This window comes from Ceratotherium simum, chromosome 35, assembly GCF_057802395.1.
Source record: "Ceratotherium simum simum isolate JZ-2026a chromosome 35, ASM5780239v1, whole genome shotgun sequence".
In the NCBI taxonomy this organism is placed as follows: Eukaryota; Metazoa; Chordata; class Mammalia; order Perissodactyla; family Rhinocerotidae; genus Ceratotherium; species Ceratotherium simum.
The window spans coordinates 2,534,944-2,552,278 of record NC_141934.1 but is presented as its reverse complement, the minus strand read 5'-3'; the positions used below and the strand labels follow the sequence as shown (position 1 = coordinate 2,552,278).

The 17,335-nt window shown below is 58.2% G+C and overlaps 2 protein-coding genes across 6 annotated transcripts in view; both read right to left on the bottom strand.

The window, feature by feature from the left end:
• Nucleotides 1-6,182, bottom strand: part of SMARCB1 (SWI/SNF related BAF chromatin remodeling complex subunit B1) — a 32,916-nt gene extending 26,734 nt beyond the window's left edge. The window contains exons 1-3 of one of the 2 annotated variants that reach the window (XM_004443082.3): nucleotides 5,968-6,182; nucleotides 2,006-2,144; nucleotides 199-328 (exon numbers count right to left, since the gene is read on the bottom strand). In XM_004443082.3, coding sequence (XP_004443139.1) covers nucleotides 199-328; nucleotides 2,006-2,144; nucleotides 5,968-6,060 — 362 coding nt within the window. In that variant the 5' untranslated portion in view covers nucleotides 6,061-6,182. The remainder of the gene's footprint in view (nucleotides 1-198; nucleotides 329-2,005; nucleotides 2,145-5,967) is intronic. The other variant, XM_004443083.3, reaches the window with a different exon arrangement.
• A 1,175-nt stretch (nucleotides 6,183-7,357) lies between these two features.
• Nucleotides 7,358-17,283, bottom strand: MMP11 (matrix metallopeptidase 11). 4 transcript variants are annotated; one of them, XM_087423825.1, is made up of 9 exons: nucleotides 17,153-17,283; nucleotides 12,060-12,289; nucleotide 11,886; nucleotides 10,974-11,182; nucleotides 10,761-10,894; nucleotides 10,375-10,616; nucleotides 10,042-10,258; nucleotides 9,012-9,269; nucleotides 7,358-8,067 (listed from the first exon to the last, which is right to left on the bottom strand). In XM_087423825.1, exons 1-9 carry the CDS (start codon nucleotides 17,270-17,272, stop codon nucleotides 7,934-7,936), a joined length of 1,545 nt encoding a protein of 514 aa, XP_087279951.1. In that variant the 5' UTR covers nucleotides 17,273-17,283; the 3' UTR covers nucleotides 7,358-7,933. The 4 variants fall into 4 exon arrangements, with proteins under 4 accessions (XP_087279951.1, XP_087279947.1, XP_087279949.1 ...); XM_087423821.1 differs by lacking the exon at nucleotide 11,886 and having other exon boundaries at nucleotides 10,974-11,117; XM_087423823.1 differs by lacking the exons at nucleotide 11,886; nucleotides 17,153-17,283 and adding an exon at nucleotides 12,758-16,679 and having other exon boundaries at nucleotides 10,974-11,117.
• Nucleotides 17,284-17,335: the final 52 nt, after the last annotated feature.

The window sequence follows — 17,335 nt, the reverse complement described above, 5'->3', positions numbered from 1 at the left end:
CAGCCAGGACTTGGCTTATGTTTCTTAGAAATTCCAAAGATAAACAAGAAACTTAGAAAGCTGGCTAAGATGACTTGTAAGCACAGTGGGTACAGTGTTTAGAAGTACTTCGGTTCGACTTATCCCCAACCAGTTCTAGAGTATGATAAAAATACCTGCGGGTGTCCCCAGAGCATGCCCTGGCCGGGGGTGTGTTACCTGAGGTAGGTGGGGGGCTCTGTGCTGATGGACACAGCCTTGTACTTCTCATCGTTGCCGTCCAGAATCTCCTCCACCTCTGAGGCTTTTAATAGAGTCACGCTGGTGGCCAGGGTCGTGTATCCATGATCTGTAACCAGAGATGCTGCTGCGGTCACCCTGCTGGTGGGGCAGCGGGCAGCAGCAGCCAGTAGATGCAGCACATCGAGATCCTCACATGCAGGAGGTGGGAAAAGCAGGTGTCAACCTTACTACAGCTCAATGCTGGCCTCTTCCAAAAGGGCAATCTGGACTGAGCACTTTATTAGAGGTCCTACTGGGTCAACATTCCCTGAGGATTTACTTGGATGAATTTGTCCTGGGAGCACGGGCTCCTGGCACAGAGGACGTGCACAGAGCAGCAGCAGCTACAGCACAGCACAGCCAATGGGGCCTCTCAGGAGAATAGGAAGGCTCCAGAGTAATATCACCAGTGGGAAGAGGTCTGACACCACTGCAATCCATGACACGAAGCAAAGTGGAGAGATGGAATGAAAGATGACAAATACTTTTCTTTTAAAACAAGAGCCCAGAGAGTTGGAAAGAGCTGCTTGACATGGAACATGAACTCCTGGCCCTGCGCCAGTCAACACTTGCTCTCTGGGAAGTAAGACAGATTCTAGGCAACTTGACCCACAGCTCTTCTGGGGAACCTCAGTCAGGAGCTGCTACCTGTCTGTGGGTCCAGCCTGGGTCTCCTGGAGAAACAAATCAGTTATGGAGAAGGGGTCTCCAAAGCACGAGGCGGGAGAGCCACTGAGAGCTCATTTGAGGCTTGCGGAGGGGAAAGCAAAGCCAGGGACTCACTGCGTTAGTGACTAGTGCTCCACTGGAGGGCGGAGGGAGGACAAAAAGGAGACTTTTTAAGCAAGTGAGTGGAAACATAGCAGCGGATAAAAAAGAAGCTCCGGCTCCTGCATTAAAAGAACCACTACTTTGCCCACAGTGGACAAGACCACAGCAGCACTTACAGACACAACCAAACAGGACAGGCTGCAAAGCGCACACACGCACGCACACATGCACACAGGGCTTCAGGGTGGGTCTTCACCCAGGCCTGGGCAGCTGTCTACAAGGCGCCATTGCCAAGTGGGAAGCAGTTTTCCCACCTGCCAAACGCTGCGCTGCATCTAAACCCAAATGTACAGGAGACTCTCCCAGTGAAACTCTCAGTGTGTGAAGAGCATCCTCTCACCCTGCACAGAGCTGCCACAACTGAAGCACGCTGGTTTCTCTAGTGTCGGCCAGCTCCCCTACAAGCCCCAGGCACACCTTAGGCATGATGAGCAGGGACATGCACATGAGCTCTAGCACACTGGCTGCCAGAATGAACTCTATGAGATGGATGTGCTCTGGGAAGCAAAGCAGTGAAAGCCCCAGAGGGGAGTGGGAGCTGGGGCCACCACCCGCCACTCAGGCTACATGGGGGGTGACTATGGTGACACACCCGCGGCAGATGGCAGAGCATCACAGCATTCCTAAAACGTTTTGAGACCAACATGTCTTCACAGCACCTGCTACTGTCCCAGCCCCGCCCCCCTCACCCCCTACATGTCCCCACTGAAAATACATGACAAAGATATTGTCAAAGGCTCCCTGGAGCCACTTTCTTGCCTGAGCTGCGTGCTCCAGGGCAAGCCCGCCCCCAAGATTCTCCCTGCCACACCAAGGTCAGGGATGCAGTGAAGACACTGGAGTGAAAACGTTTTATCTTCATGACATAAGCGAGTGGTTTTGAAACAAGTTTACAAACCCTCGTGAGACGCACCCTTAGTGTTAGGTTTTGTTTTTTTACCATGTGACGATGCAACTATTTTCTTCCTCTCCTCCACAGTGGCTAGTCGCCTCCAGAGTGAGGGGTATCTCTTGTACAGAGAACCTCGGAACATACGGAGGTAGTTTCCCACCTATGAGTAAAGCAAGAAGGCTCATTACGAGGGTCGCGGCTCGACACTGAAGGGGAGGGTCCTGGCGCAGAGGCTCCGCTGGATCAAGTGAGGGAAAAACAGGCGTGGAGTTGGCCCCCCAGGCGCCAGGCTTTCGAAGGCAATAAAAATACATTCTGCTGACATCAAGAGTTCAAGAGCAGTGCACATCTGGCCTGCATCTGCCCCTCTAGGCAGGAGTAATAACATCTGTATCCTGACTATAGGACCAGACGCTCATGAGGCAGGCCCTCGGGGCTCACTAAAAACCCCCAGAGTCGCTGAGAAGCTCACAGTGATTCCAATTTCTGGCACTTGCCAGAAATGTAAGGCCTCTTTGACTTTCTTTTATCTTAAGAACAAGACTTTGATATTTTTACGACGTAATAAACAGCCAAAAGGTCTTTTAATTTTAGACAGATGCAGAATAATTCCCCCCATGGCCCCTGTTGCTTTGTTTGGTAACAAAACTCAAACCAGGGATACCAAAGGAATTTTCCGAAGAGTTTAAAAAGCATCATCAGCAATCCACCAGACTGCTACACAAAGCATTACTGCCCCAAACAATAGCTTCAGTTTGCTTGCACCAAATACTCGAAGTATGACTTCCTCAATGGAAAGAAATCTAGTCCTAAAGTTTTTCTAAAGAAACCCCATTGTTGCACTGACTTTTTTTTTTTTTTTTTGGGTGAGAAAAATTAGCCCTGAGCTAACATCTGTTGCCACTCCTCCTCTTTTTGCTGAGGAAGATCGGCCTGGGGCCAACATTCGTGCCCATCTTCCTCTGCTTTATATGGCACGCTGCTAGAGCATGGCTTAGATGAGTGGTGCATCGGTGCACGCCAGGGGTTCTGAACTTGTGAACCCCGGGCCATCAAAGCGGAGCTGGCGCACTTAACCGCTACGCCACCGCCGGCCCCTCACCTACTTTTTAAAACGACCATTTGAGGGGCCGGCCCGGTGGTGTAGCGGTTAAGTGCGCGCGCTCCACTGAGGCAGCCCGAGGGTTCGCTGGTTCGGATCCCTGGCGCACACCGACGCACCGCTCATCAAGCCATGCTCTAGCAGCATCCCATATAAAGCAGAGGAAGATGGGCACGGATGTTAGCCCAAGGCCGATCTTCCTCAGCAAAAAGAGGAGGATTGGCATAGGATGTTAGCTCAGGGCTGGTCTTCCTCACACACAAAAAAAAAATGACCATTTGAGTCTTACGGCAGGGACAGTCAGCCGACTGGGTGCCAGATGCTGGCTCCACCTGTGACTGGGAATTACTTTCCTTTTCTGGGTCTCCTTACTCATCTGCCAAATGCTCAGCAACTCTGAACTTTGGCCCAGGAAGAACCACTTCTATTATCTCCCCATTTACCTATCCAGCATAGTATATTTATTAAATAAAAATGTTTCTCCATTTTTCATGAATCAAAGATTTATATAACTGGCAACCAGAGCTGCCGAACAGAGTGACAAGAGGCAGCCACAGCCAGTCACTCGTGCTCCACACAATAGGCACAGTCTCCTCACGTTATTTGGCTCAAATGTCACTACCATCCGAGGGCAAATGTCCAGTTTCCATTAGGTTTTCACGAAGACGTTGACAATAATGCCCCCACCGCTACCCTGCAGGTACTACAGGGCTCCAGGACTCCTAGACCCTTCCCAAGAATCGTTCAGAATTTAGGGGAGCGGGGCTTGCCTTCCTGGGTTTTCCCTGAACCAGCCTTCGCCCTCTCTGGACTCAGGTTTCCCAAATGTAAAATGTAGGAGTGGACCTGGGCATTTCTTCAAGTCCTCTCAGCTCTGTGACTCTGGCTCAGGGAACACAGCTGCCTGCAGATGGCGGAGAACAGTGACACACATTCCCTGTGACTGCAGACGCCCTCCCAAGGCTGTTCCGAGGACTGGCATGGGGGCACTGGATGTGTTGCTCTCGCCGGCCCACCTCTCTGAATATGGTGCTTGTTTCCCAAGGGGAAGGGGCCTGGTGGCCATCCACTCAATGCTGTCACAGGAGCTGCTGGATATCAGTAGACAGTATCCTGATCTTGAACCCTTCCCAGACCTCCAAAGGTCTGACGATCGTCAAGCCAGGTCTGAGAGAGCAAACCACCTCCCCCTCTCCCCCCTGGGTCTCTACAGACTGGGTCTCAGGTCAATTGTTCTCACTCAAGAGGGCTGAAAGAGAAGACCGTAGTTAGCTTTCTAGAAACTAAAATGTGTTATGGGGAAGATCTTAGAGACCATCTAGTCTAAACATCTCATTATACACATGAGAAAAGTGACTGGGAGGCCAAGCAGTGCTGGAACCAGGCCTCCCGACGTTCTCCCCATCTGGCCATGTGCTTCTTCTCTCAATTTGCTCCACCTAATAAATGAAGGCTTGCTTTTCAAAAGTACCACCCACTCAAAGGCCAAACTGACTGCTCTTCCTGCCCACTAGATCAGGTAAAGGTTTCTTTAAACAACCTGCCCACTATCACATACCGAAACTCCTATCCTGCATTTAGGCAGGTGCCGACCAGTAGGCCAATGAGGACCATGTGAGCTGTGGCAGATGGACAGGCACTGGCTCCATTTCCCCAGCACAGGTATCTCTGAAGAGCAGCACTTATGTGATAACTTGAAAATGTTACTGCATCCTGTCCTTTTTGTTTTATAAAAATTAGTGAAAAATGGAAACACTAAAGATGCTCCTGACAACAGTGGTCTCACAACTCGATACAACTAAGACAAGCCAGGAATCACAGGGTGTCCTGAAAGCCTACTGTGACCATCATGGGGCTTGCTTCACTCACATTATGTTCAACTGTGAAGAAAAAAACCCAAAAACTGTAAAAACAGTAATGAAATGTTGGCGTCTGATACTGAAAACTGCTACAAGGAGAGACAGCCCTGGGCATCTTGTACCTACTTCAGCTCTCCAGGATCGGCACTTGCCTCGTTAACCTAGACAGACTCCACTGCTCAGTATCTGTACATCTGAACCGTATATCCAACATTTTTTTAAAAAAGGAATATACACTGTCTGAGGACCGCCTTTAGACCAGAAAGGGTTAGGTTGAGGCACTCTGGAAAAACTTAATATACTTAGTACAAATTCCCACTGAAGGACCAGGTGTAGGGTGTTCCTAAAGTCAGTCATCCAGCTGATTCGACAAAGTGCTGTCACTTCTAGTCAAAGATAAAAGACCTTTAGGATCTTTCCCTCCTCATAATTCTGAGTAAGTTCAAGATATCCAAAGTGGCACTTGCTCCCGAATTGCTGATAGAGCTAGCTGGTAGCCTGGGGCCTTATCGAACCAAAAGCAAGCATCCTCCTCGCCACCCATTTCCTCACGGGTAAACAAAGGTCAAAACACCTCCTCAAAGTCCACCTCAAAGGCAACACAACGGGATGAGCCCTCACTGAGCCCACGCTTCCACCCGCTATTTCAGGATCCCAGAGGCAGCAATGGAGTAGCGGCGCGTGTGAGATTCCCAACATGCCCCCCAGAAGCGCTCAGGGTCTAACCCGAGTGCTACCCACTCAGCGGGATCCGGTGCCCCTCGGGGAGCCCCAGCCCTGGTAGCGGGGCGCGTCCCCACCACCGCGAAATTGCTAACCTATCCCGGAGCGCCAGGGCGGGGGGGCGGGGGCTCGCTGACCACGCCCTCCCGACCACGCCCCCCAGCGCTGCGCGTGCACCGCCCCCCCCCGCCCCCCCCCCGCGCCGCGATGAATGGAAACGGGCGTTCCCGGCGCGCAGGCCTGCTCTGAGGCTCCCGCGACCCCGGGGCCGAGAAGGGCGAGGAGGTGCCGCGGGCTACCTCAGAGCCGATCATGTAGAACTCGCCGTCGTCCTCCAACTGGAACTTGACAGGCTTCTGCCCGAAGGTCTTGCTCAGCGCCATCATCATCATTGCGGTGGCGGAGGCAGGGGGCCGAGGCCGGGCAGCGAGACTGAGAGGGCACACCGAGGCAAAGAACAGGCCGGGGGCTCGCGCCGCAGCCGAGCTCCTCAGCCGCAGCCACAGACGACGACCAGACCGCCCACAGTGCGCATGCGCGGGCTTTGACGCTGACGCGCGCGCCGCCGTTGCCCAAACAAAAGGCCGAGGCGCGCCCCCGCGGGCCCCTTAAAGGAGCCTCGATCCGTGTCTATTCCTCCCAGGCTGCCTCCCGAGTCGAGGTACCGAGGGAAACTTCTCGCGGGCAGAAATAGTAACCGAGGCCCTGACTCAGGCGGTGGCTTTCGCAGTCTCACAGCTGGGACTGGAACTCAGCCCAGTGGAAGAAGAATGAAATGAGGCCTGAAGGCAGGAGGAGGGCCGAGCTACCCATGTCTCAGTTTCCCCACCCGGGAATGCAGTGCTGCTGAATAGATGAGAGGGCTCCTAGGAACAGATACTGCAGTTCCGGGCTCAACAGCTGTTCCTGCTGCTGTGGGGATGGGCAGAATGACAACCCTGGGTGGGGCCTGGCAGGATTTCCAGGCCCAGGTGGTATTTGGTTTGGCTGGTGCACCAGATGAGTGTTGCAGAGGAGGGAACCTCCTCATTCCTTTCTTAACTGTGCTTTGTGCCTACAACAAGCCCAACTGTGCGGTGAAACTGGCCAGCCCTGCCCTGTGGCGCCCAAAGCTTGGAGCGGGGACTGACGCTAATGAAAGCATCAGAGCATCCATGTATCCAGTGAACGATGCAATAGGTCAGCAACGGCCCACTGCTAACAATTTCACATGGTTCAAGTCTAATAGAATTGCAGCTGTGATAGGTGCCACTATGAAGAAGATACACGTCGGGCTGGGTGGTGGGCAAGAAGACACTGGAGAGTTAGGAAGGGTTGGCCGTGGCAACCATGAGTTTTGTTCTGTGTCCCAAGAGCATTGGGAAACAGGAGTTTAGGATGGTGGCTGGGACGTGGCATGATCGGATAAAACGACCACCACTTAGTGGAGGATGATCAGAGGGGCAAGCGGGGAAACGGGGAACCAATTTCAAAGCCACTACAGGCATCTAGCGAGATGTGATGGAGGAGTGGAGCGGGAGGAGCCCCAAGCATTGCACCCAGCCCCAAGGACCAGAGGCTTGCGGGTGGGGTGGGCTGTGACCCTGGCTCCCAGGACAGAGGAGGTCCCAAGCCAGGCCTCCCACCTTCCCGGCCCAACCCCTTCTCCATCCTGGCCTTGCAGTCACAGAGAGACCCCAGGCAAGCAGGTAGAAAATGACCATGTTTAATGACAGTCCTTAGTTTAAAAAAAAAAAAAGGCTTTGTACACACTACAGACATTTACATGGCTTTGGAGGGTCCCAGTGCTGGGATAAGGATTGAGGTATGTTGGGGCCTCCAGGGCCTGGGGTCTCTGGCAGGAAGCACCCCTCTTCCCCAGCCGACTGTGGACCTTTTGGCCTGGATCCTGGGGAGCAGATCTCCAGGATCACCAACCAGTGAGGGCTCCAGCTCCCCCAGCCCTGCTGAGGGACAGGGATGGAGACTGAGGGTGGCCGGTTTGACCGTGACCTGCACGAGGTGGGGCAGAGCCGACCTGAACCACCCTCACCCTTAATTAACACCAAAGCCTCTTTCCCAGTCTGAGACAGTCGCTGGCAGATGACCACGACCCGCGTGGCCTTCCCTGCAGTTGTCATGGTGGCAGCACCCCCTCCCCACCCCCCTGAGGAGACATGGGCTCCATCCCATGCCTGGGGCCCACAGCCACAAAGATGGCCACAGGTCTCTAGCTGATGTCAGTGGCCTGGCAGGGGTCAGGAGCCCTGAGGGCATCCACGCTGGTTAGCGGAAAGTGTTGGCAGGTTCGGTACAGCCGAAGAAGTCGGGGCCCACAAGGCGGGGGAAGCCCTCCAGGGCCTTCACCTTCACTGGGTCAAACTTCCAATAGAGGCGGCCACGCAGGAAGTAGGCATAGCCTGAGTAGAGAGGCGAGTCAGGCCTGGGCAAGTGGACACTGGGCCCCACGCCCACCCCTCAGGCTGTGCCCAGGGATGGGCACAGGGGGCGGTCCGGGTGGGCAGGCCTTGGCCGCTGCTGAGTTTCTTGAAAACTGCAGGCCCCACGGTGGCCCTTCTAGAACCTCCCTTCCCTCGGAGGAACCCTTTCGCCTGCCCCCAGGGTCTGGTCTGAGCTACCACCCAGCCTAACAAATGCCAGGAGCCTCAGAGGCTCAACTCCTACCTCTCAGGAAAGCAAGTCTCTCTCGTCACTCTCCCCCTCCCCAAGTCACTCTACTCCCGCACCCACAGCCAAAACTACAGATGGGCATCTTGAGTCAAGGTGGATGATAAGGGCAACCTGGAGCCCCAGAGCCCAAGGCCACCACAGGACAGCGCTCCCAGTGGGTTCTGATGTGGGAAGGCACAGAAGCAAAGTGGGGGTGGGGGCACAGGAGAGAGTACTGGACTGCAAGTTCCCAATCTAGTCCTTCGAGACTGCAGGCTGGGTGATTCAGTGGTTAGTAGCAGGGACTGCCTAGGTGGGGGGCCTGGCTCCCCACCATCTACCTGGATGGCCCCGGTTAGGGACCTCATTGCCTGAACCTCTCTTTGTTCCTCTGGAAACTGGATTCATAACAGGTGCTACATCTGAGAATTGCATGAGACGTGTAAGGAGCTTGGTGCTGTGCCTGGAGCATCGTGGGTCCTCTGTGTGCAGCGGTTATTATTTGACCAGCTATGACCCAGGGCCCTGGCAAGTCCTAGTACCTCTCTGGCCCTCATCTCCTCATCTGCAGCACGGGGGTATAGCACTGCCCTGGCAGGAGGACAGGGGATAGGGAGGGCACTGGACAAAGGACCTGTGATGAGGAGCTGATACCCAGCCACCACTTCCACCAGCCATGCCACCCTCAACACACCGTCAGCATCCTGGAAGGTGGCATCGATCTCAGAGGGCACCCCTCGCCAGTCGGTGACTCGGCGGGGCACAGGGCTGTCCACACGGCGCGTGCTGGGGTGGAAGCGCCAATAGTCTCCGCCGCAGAAGAAGTAGATCTTGTTCTTCTCGGGGCCCCAGACCAAGGCGGCGTGGACTGGGGACCCCAGCAGGCCCAGCTCAGAGAGGGGTGCAGGACCCAGGACTGGCTTCTCGCCATCATACACCCAGTACCGAGCGCCTGCCAGAGGGGGGAGGCTGCAACGGAGCTGCCCAACTGCCATGCCCAGCCACCGCAGACCTGCCCAGCCACCACCACCGCCACAGACTTTCCCAGCCTCAGTCCCTTGTCTGTCAAACACAAAGGCCAGGAATGCCTGCTCAGCACTCCATGCCAGAGGGCAGTTGGAGCCGCGGGGTAAGGTGAGTGGTGCAGACACGGAGAGGTGCCCGCGGGAAAGGTTATTCTAAGCAGAGAGGCTGCCTGGCCTCCCACTTCTTCCCCTGGCATGTGGCTGCCCATGACAAGTGCCAGCTGACCACCCTGGCTGGGCCTTTGTTTATGAAATCCCTGCCACCTCGAATGCTCCAGGCTCTCGTCTCTGCCAGCTGCAAGTTAACGGAACAGGCTCTAGGCTCTCCAGACCTAGGTCACATCCCACTTCTGCCTTTTCCCAGCTGTGCCCTCAGGTGAGTCACTTCACCTCAGAGCCCCGGAGGCCTCATCTCTAGACCAGGGTTCATAATCCTGCCCACTCCACGGGGTGCCTTTGAGGGCTGACTGCGCCAATACACAGGCCACGTGCAATACCTTCTACCCTATTCCCACCTCGAGAGCCGCCTCCGCGAGCCCCCTAGCTATGCCCAGAGGAGTGAGCCACACCCTCCCTTGGCCCCAAGGCTTCGGGGCACCCACCATCTGCCCATCACGTCTGTCTGTCTGTCCCTACCCTTGGCCATAACGTTCCTGGCTCCCAGAAGTCTCCTGAGCATGACCCTCAACTCCCACTCACCTTGGAAGAACCAAATGTGGCCCTGGGCATCCTCGAAGGCTGCATCCACGGGGCTGGGCAGTCCCTGCCAGTGGCGAGAGGCCAGCGCAGGGTAGCCAGGCTGTAGCCGGCCCCCACGCAGCCGCCACACGAAGCCTGCCTTGAAGAAGAAGAGCTCGCCGCGGATGGTGGAGACTGCGTCAAAGGAGACCTCGCAGGCATCTGGTGGGGCTTCCGGCTGGGGTGGGAGAGAAGGGCCAGGAAAGAGCCCACGTTGGAGCCACAGAGCCTAGCGGGCTGAGGGAGCTGGGAGCAGGGCCTCACCTCCAGTCTTCCCACCCTCCTGGGCCTCACCTCCAGTGGAGCAATCTCATTGGTGTCCACCCCAGCCTGGGGGCCCAGGGCCGGGGGCCTGGAGGTGGGGGCTGGCCGAGGCCGGCCATATAGGTGCTGGATGCCCCTGCGGTCATCTGGGCTGAGGCTCAGCGGGTAGCGGAAGGTGTAGAAAGGGGACATAAGGGCCTTAGCAGCCGTCGTGTGCTGCAGCCCCAGCACATGGCCAAATTCGTGGGCTGCCACCTGCAGGAGGTCTGTTCCTGGAAAGGGGAGATAGCCCAGCCATCCCTGAGCCTCCTGCAGCAAGACCCCCGAGCTCCAGACCCCAGCGCAAGGCCCTGGTGGGTCCCCATTCTCTAATCTCTTCAGCTGCCCCATCTGGAAAATAGGTCCCCAGCTCATACCCTGGTTGTCCCCAATAGTCCAGGTCTCGTCATAGTCGAAGTGGACATCCCCTTCACGGTGCGTCTTGGGGAAGAAGGCATGGGCCAGGATGCCCCCAGGTCCATCAAACGGCAGATTGTCCCCATGCCAGTACCTGGGGTGGGTGGAGGCAGAGTCAGTGGCTGCTGACAGCTGGGGCTTATTCCCAAACGGGTCCCAGGTGACCAGTTCACCTGGTGAAGTCAATCATGATGTCGGCGTGGCCTTCGTGCACCTCAGTGAAGGTGAGTGGTGTCACCTCGCTCCACACCTGCAGGGCCTCTGCCACTGTCTGCCGCACCTGCTCCCGCACCAGCTGCCACGGGAACCGGAGGATCCTGGGGGGAGGAGGAAGGGCCTGGGCCTTGCTCAGCCCCTGATGACCAGGAGTTGCCCTTGGATGCTCAGTGCGGGTGCATGCACGCGAGACATGGGCCAGGTGCGCTCTGGGCCTCAGGTGGGGCGCACCAGGCCCTCTGCCATGTGGGCCCATCTTTGTGTGGGTTTGTGTGTCTTAGGTGCACACAGGTGTCTGCATTCGGTGGAAAGAAGACAGGACCAGGAGCCCCAACACCTGCCTTCTAGACCTGACAGTACCACCCACTGTGGGGAGACCCTGGCCCCTTGACTGCCCCCTCCTGGTTCCCAGTTCCCCACCCAGGACAATTGTGAGGCCCCCAGCAGTCTCTGCTCCAATGCCCTGCAACACCACTGGTCTTCATGTGCCTTCTCTCCCAGGCCAAGTGCCCGCCTGCAGGACAAGTCCCGGCTTCTGCGTCATTCCCGGGGTCTCAAAGCACCTGAGCTATGACCCATCCTGCTCATCACTTCTTCTCCCTACACAGACCCCGAGTTGTCATGGTAGATCTGAACAATGATTTGGTGAACACCCTAGCTCCCCGAAAGGACGGGCCATGTCTGCCTTATTCACCACGGAGTCCCAGGGCCTGGCCCTCGTCGCCACAGAGGCAGCCTGGATGATTGCAGGCCGTGCCCCAGCACATCTGCGGGGCCACCAGACATGCTGAGACCACGTGTTGATAGAGGCACTGCCCCTCTGCCGTGAGAGGGCACGGGTGTGGGGGTACTTCTGTGTGTACATCTACGCTGGGGTTCAGAGGTGTTGGTGCATGGATGGTGTGGGGGTCAGTGGACGGACACACAGGTCTGTTAGCCATGGAGATCTTCCCAACGTGTGTCTCAGGCAGCAGGTGTGAGGGCAGCAGGCTCACACGCGCACACAGGAGAGATCGAGAGCCTGCTCGGGGCCCAGGCCCTACCTGTAGGTGAGGTCCGTCTTCTCCCAGCGCCCGCCCGACAGCACGAACCGCTTTTGTCGGTTGCGGGCACTCGGCCCCTCAGGCGGGTCAGGCACGCCGCAGCGGGGAGGTCTAGGGCTGCCGGCAGCGCGGGGGGCCTCCTGGGCGGCAGGGCCCGGCGCCAGGCTGCTAGGAGGAGCTTCATGCCAGGGCTGTGGCCCCCTCCTCACCGGGGGGCGGCGGTGGGCGTCCTGGGCAGGAGAGAGGATGTGGAGGCTTGGTCAGGCCTCGGGTCCTCGTGGCCATGGTTAGGGGTGTGGGCCGTCAGTACACCCCGGGCTCAGCCCCAGCCAGCTGGGTCGCTGGGCAAGTGAAGGGCGTTCCCGCCTCGCACAGCGGGGCCCTTGGGCATGGCCTGACTGGTTCCCGATGACTGGTTCCAAGGCCTCCTGCTACCTCCTGCCCCCTCCTGGAGGGCTGTACCCTCCACACACCCAGGAATGGACCCCACAAAGCTTCTGAGGCAAAGCCAGGCAACCTCCTCCTGCTCCCTCGACTCCCCCCCAGCAAACACCTTTCCACCTCCCTTCCTGCCTGGGTACCCCCACCCCCCCAACCCTCTCTGGTTCTATGAGCTGGCTCCTGCCCGGGACACCCACCGCCACCACTCCCCAGCATGGTGGGGCAGCAACCCTGCAGCCCTGCCTCGATTTGCTCACCTGACAAATGGGGAAGATACCTCGCCACAGTGCTGATCTGAGGACGAGCCAAGGCGACGGTGTCAAGCCCTTAGCACGGACCATGCACCTGGTAGGGGCACCTGGAACTCAGGGCTGATTTCTGGGGGGGGCAATTTTGCTCATGTGCCACCAGGGCTGGGCGCACGGCGGGGCTAGACGAGGTCTGCGTGCCCTCTCCGTGTGTGTGTTTGGGGTAGACAGTTACCAGATGCTCAGCACCCCCCTGCAGGAGCCCCAGGACACAAACGGTGATTCTGACCTGGAGCCCCCACTCTCTGCAAGTCCCAGGGCAGAGATCACAGTTCTGGTGCATGAAAAAAGCAGAAGCTCAGAGAAGCTGGGAGACTGTGAGGTCACCCAGCAAGGGCATGGCGGGGCCAGGTGAGGACTCGGGCATCCCAGGCCAGAGGCAAAGGCCTGGCTCAGACCACTGTGCAGAGGTGGAGGAGAGGCATGGAGCGGTGCTGTTGCTGAGAGACTCAGCGCCTGTCTGGTCTGGGCCTGTCTGGTCCGGGCGGCTGTGGCCTCCCCACAGCCATATTTGGGGCCGGAGCCAGGCCACCCAGGCCCCACCCTCAGCCTCAGCCTCTGGAGGCTCTCCCAGGCCCCAGGCGCCCCAGGGCTCTGATCAGTGTCCCAGCCCCCCAAGCTCCTGAATCCAGAGCCCCCACTAGGAAGGGGTCTTCTGAACACCTGGAGTTTCTGAACCCCCGGGAGGCTGTGGAGCTACTTGGGGTGTGAGGCCCTGGACCAGTTTTCCCCCAGTTTCAGAGCTTGCTCACTGAACGGCTGGTTAGCTGGCAGAGCCCAGCCTCACTGGGTTGTGGGTTCCAGCCAATCCCGGCCTTACTGCTCATAAGTACTTGTCGCTGTTGCAGGTCCCCTCTGTCTAGGCTGGGACGCTGCCAAGAGCTCCACAGACAGGCTCTTAGGCCCCAGATGGGACCTCTCACCAACTCCACCTTCATCATGCCCATTTCTCAGATGAGGAAACAGAGCCCAGAGAAGTTAGGCAACTTGCCCAGGGAACAACTCGCCACAGGTGGCGGGCTGTTGTGCTCACCTACCTGCTACCTCTGAGCAGGGACCCAGGCTGGCGTCGCCTTGGTGACAGAAGAGAAGGAACAGGAAATTATTAAGCACCTGCTACTTCCCAGGCACTTTGCAGGTGGGCTCATCGAACCCTCACCCCACCCCCATAAGGTGGGGATGATACATATGCAAGGTCTCACACTAAGGAGGTAACCCCAGGTCTGTGTGATGAGCCACGAGGGCCTGCCCCTCCCCCTCCCCACACTGCCACCTTCACCTCCAGAATGAACAGATTCCTTCCCCAAGCCTGGGAGGGGCTCAAGGACCCTCCTTCCTCTCCTCTCTGTCCCCTAGTGAGGCCTGGAGCAGCCAGCCATGGAGGGAAGGTGGGTAATGGACACACACACCGTCCCTTCCTTCCCTGTCCCCACAGGGCACCAAGGCCACGCCCCGAGTCCTGGATCATGGTACTCTCAGTGCAGCAGGAAGAGCCACGGGCTGACATTCAGAGGCCCAGTTCTATGCCATGGAGACCCTGGATGGAGTGACTCTGGGTAAGTCACTGCCCTCTCTTAGCCTCGACTTCCCCATCTGTCCCATGGGATGGTGCCATGGCAAAGGGCTAAATGACCTCCTTCAAAACAGGAGTCGCAGCTAGAAGGGAGCTTTCAGGCCCAGAGAAGAAGAGCGACTTATACAGCGTCTCCTTGCAGGCCAGAGGCCTCCTGCTCCTTGCCCATGTCATGTCTGTTGGTCTTGGAGAAACAGCAAGAAGCACTAGAATTGAGGCCTCCAGCCAGTGGGATCTTTTTTGGGAGCCCATCATGTAATGGCTCTTGGCCTCAGTTTCCCCATTACCACGATGGAAGACATGCTCCCTGCCCCGCTCACCTCCCACTCTTCATCTTTCCAAGTCCTTTCTGGCCTGGGGCCAGAGGCCCTAGCTGCAGGCCCGGCATGGGTGCGCTGGTCCTCCCAGGGCTGCTGGGATTCAGTGAGGTGGGATGGTGGGCATAGAGCGCACCTGGGCTCACCTACAGCCCAGGGGGGTCAGGGAGCAGGCATTTCCCAGAGGAAGAAACAGAGCCCAGAGAGGTCAAGGACTTTGCCCAGAGTCACACAGCAAGTCAGGCAAGAGATGGGCCTAGACCCAGGGCTCATGCCTCCCCACCCAGAGCTCTCCCCTCCTTCAGCTCTTGGCCTATCTCCAAAACCCACATTCGTGAGAAGTGTTTCTTCCGGAGCATTCCCTCCTCCTCCTTGGCCAGTAGCCTCCCTTGACCTGCCTGTGGTGGGTGTCCCGCTCGCTCACCCCACCCTCCTCTGGTGGGCACCAAACCACAGCCTCAAACACACTGGAGGCATTTCTCGGCTGACTCAGCCTCCCAGCTGAGCTAGAGGCTCGGGGTGAGCCCCTGGACCAACTTCCAATCAAGAAAATGGGAGGTAGAGGGGAGATAATGGAGGACCCCAGACAGGGAACTGCTTGGTAAGGCCAGGCTAGTTGTGTCCTTCTCTGGGCCTCAGTTTGCTATTGGTCCAACAGGGATAACTGATCACAGCTAGGTGACAGCAGAGGTGACTCTGATGGGAGGGCACTTTGTTAGGCTGTGAGGAAGACAGGGGAGTATTAGCATGCCATTCTATGCAACATCAAGCTCCCTGAGGCTCAGAGAGGTCAAGCAAGCTGCCCAAGTCACACAACCAGTTGCCAGGCAGGTCCATCTGCCCCTGCCCTCCCTCCCCTGCTGGCTCCAGGAGTGCAGGCAGCATCCATCCCACCGGGCTTGGGGTTTCATCAACCATGAATGCTGCAAACGGGGATGGATAAATATTTACAGAGCTTTCCTGGCCCTGCCGAAGGCAGCCTGGGGATAAACACGTCGGAGGCGACCCCAAATGCTCCCTGCATATCTGCAGAGTGACAGAGAACAGCCTAGCTCAGATCCAGCCCCAGCTGACCCTGCACAAGCGTCAGAGGGGCAGCTCTAGGTGATGGAATGTGTCCCGTGTGCCTGGCTGAGCCTCTCCTCACATCACCGCATTCAGTCCTCAGCCCGGCCATGGGTACTGCTCTCTCCCACCCGCCCCTGACACCACCGAGAGGGCGAGGGTCTGAGGCACGAGAGGGCTCACCAAGGGTCACGTGGTGCAAACCCAGATCTCTCCAATCCCCCAACCCATGGGTTCCACAGCTACCCAGGGTGATTCCTGACTCTGCCCCAAGGTCTAGGGGACCGGGAGGGGCTAGGGAAGAGGCAGGGCCTCCAGGCTGAGGTGCCCCTCACCCTATCCCCCCACCCTATCCCCTGCTGCTCCCATAGCCAGCACAGGGCGAGACTGGCCAGGGCAGAGCTGGCATGGCTGGACAGAAGGGCCCAGCCTGCTCAGACCTCCCTCCTCACAGACTACTCTCCTGACTCCTGCCTCTGTCACACCCCCTTATGCTCCCAACCCTGCCTGAACCGGCTGGACGCCTCGGCTGCCAGCTGGGGTGGGCCGGGCACCCAGGGGCCTGTGGTTGCCCAGGCTCTGCCTGGCGCCCCTGTGACTGGTGCCTCGAAGGCCCAGCTCAAGGGGAGGGTGCAGCCTTGCGGGCACATGCAGGCTGTCACACACACCCCGTGAGGTCCCTCCTCTCTTCACTCTGCTGCTCTCTCTCCTCTCCAGCTCACACATTCCCCTCCTCACCTTTCTCTTCCCCCGCCTCCCCTCGCTCTCTGAGGGTCTCAACTACCTGCTCGCGGCCCGCCTTCTTCGTCACACCCACGTCACCAGCACACACACATTGTAGCCACGCTCAAGCGGTGTCCTGGCTCCAAGCCTCCCCAACTTGCCACTCACAGGTGCCCAGGTGGTGGCGCCTCTTCCAGGCTCAGACCCCATTTCCCCAGCACCCTGCCCTCCCCCGCTCTTCCTTAACCCTCCAGTCCACTGCACACGTGGAGGTGTGCTCACGGAGGCCACACACCTGGAGGCTGACACCAGCCTGAGACCTGCTGCGCTTTGTCCCTGCAATGAATAGAGGGCCCTGTAACCACTCCCTCTGGTACCTCCCGCAACGCACATCCCCGTAGCCTTGTCTGGGGCGCCCAGGTGCCCCAGACAAGGTCCCCAAGCCGTCTAGCGCGGAGTCTGAGCGCTCCGGCGCAGGCTCCCCTTGCACACCTCCAAGGACGGGAAGCTCACTATCACATCCACAGGGACCCAGAAAGTGTTTCGGGTAACGGGCCGCGCCAGGCCACCCCGGGCGCCCCCGTGGGTCCAGCTCAGCCACTGGGCCCAGCCCGCATGCCCGGCGCCCCCCCTGCGAGGAGCGGCGGGCCGGCGGCGGGCACTCACCGGCGGCCGCGGGGCCCGGGCCAGCAGCGGCGCTGGGAACAGCAGCAGCAGCAGCAGCAGCAGCAGCGGGAGCAGGAGAGCGCGCGGGGCCGCGCCGCGGAGCCCGGCGGCCCGAGCCATCCGCCCCGGGGCTGCTGGGCCTGCTGGGCCGCGCCGGGCCGCCGCCCCTTATAGCCTCCGCTC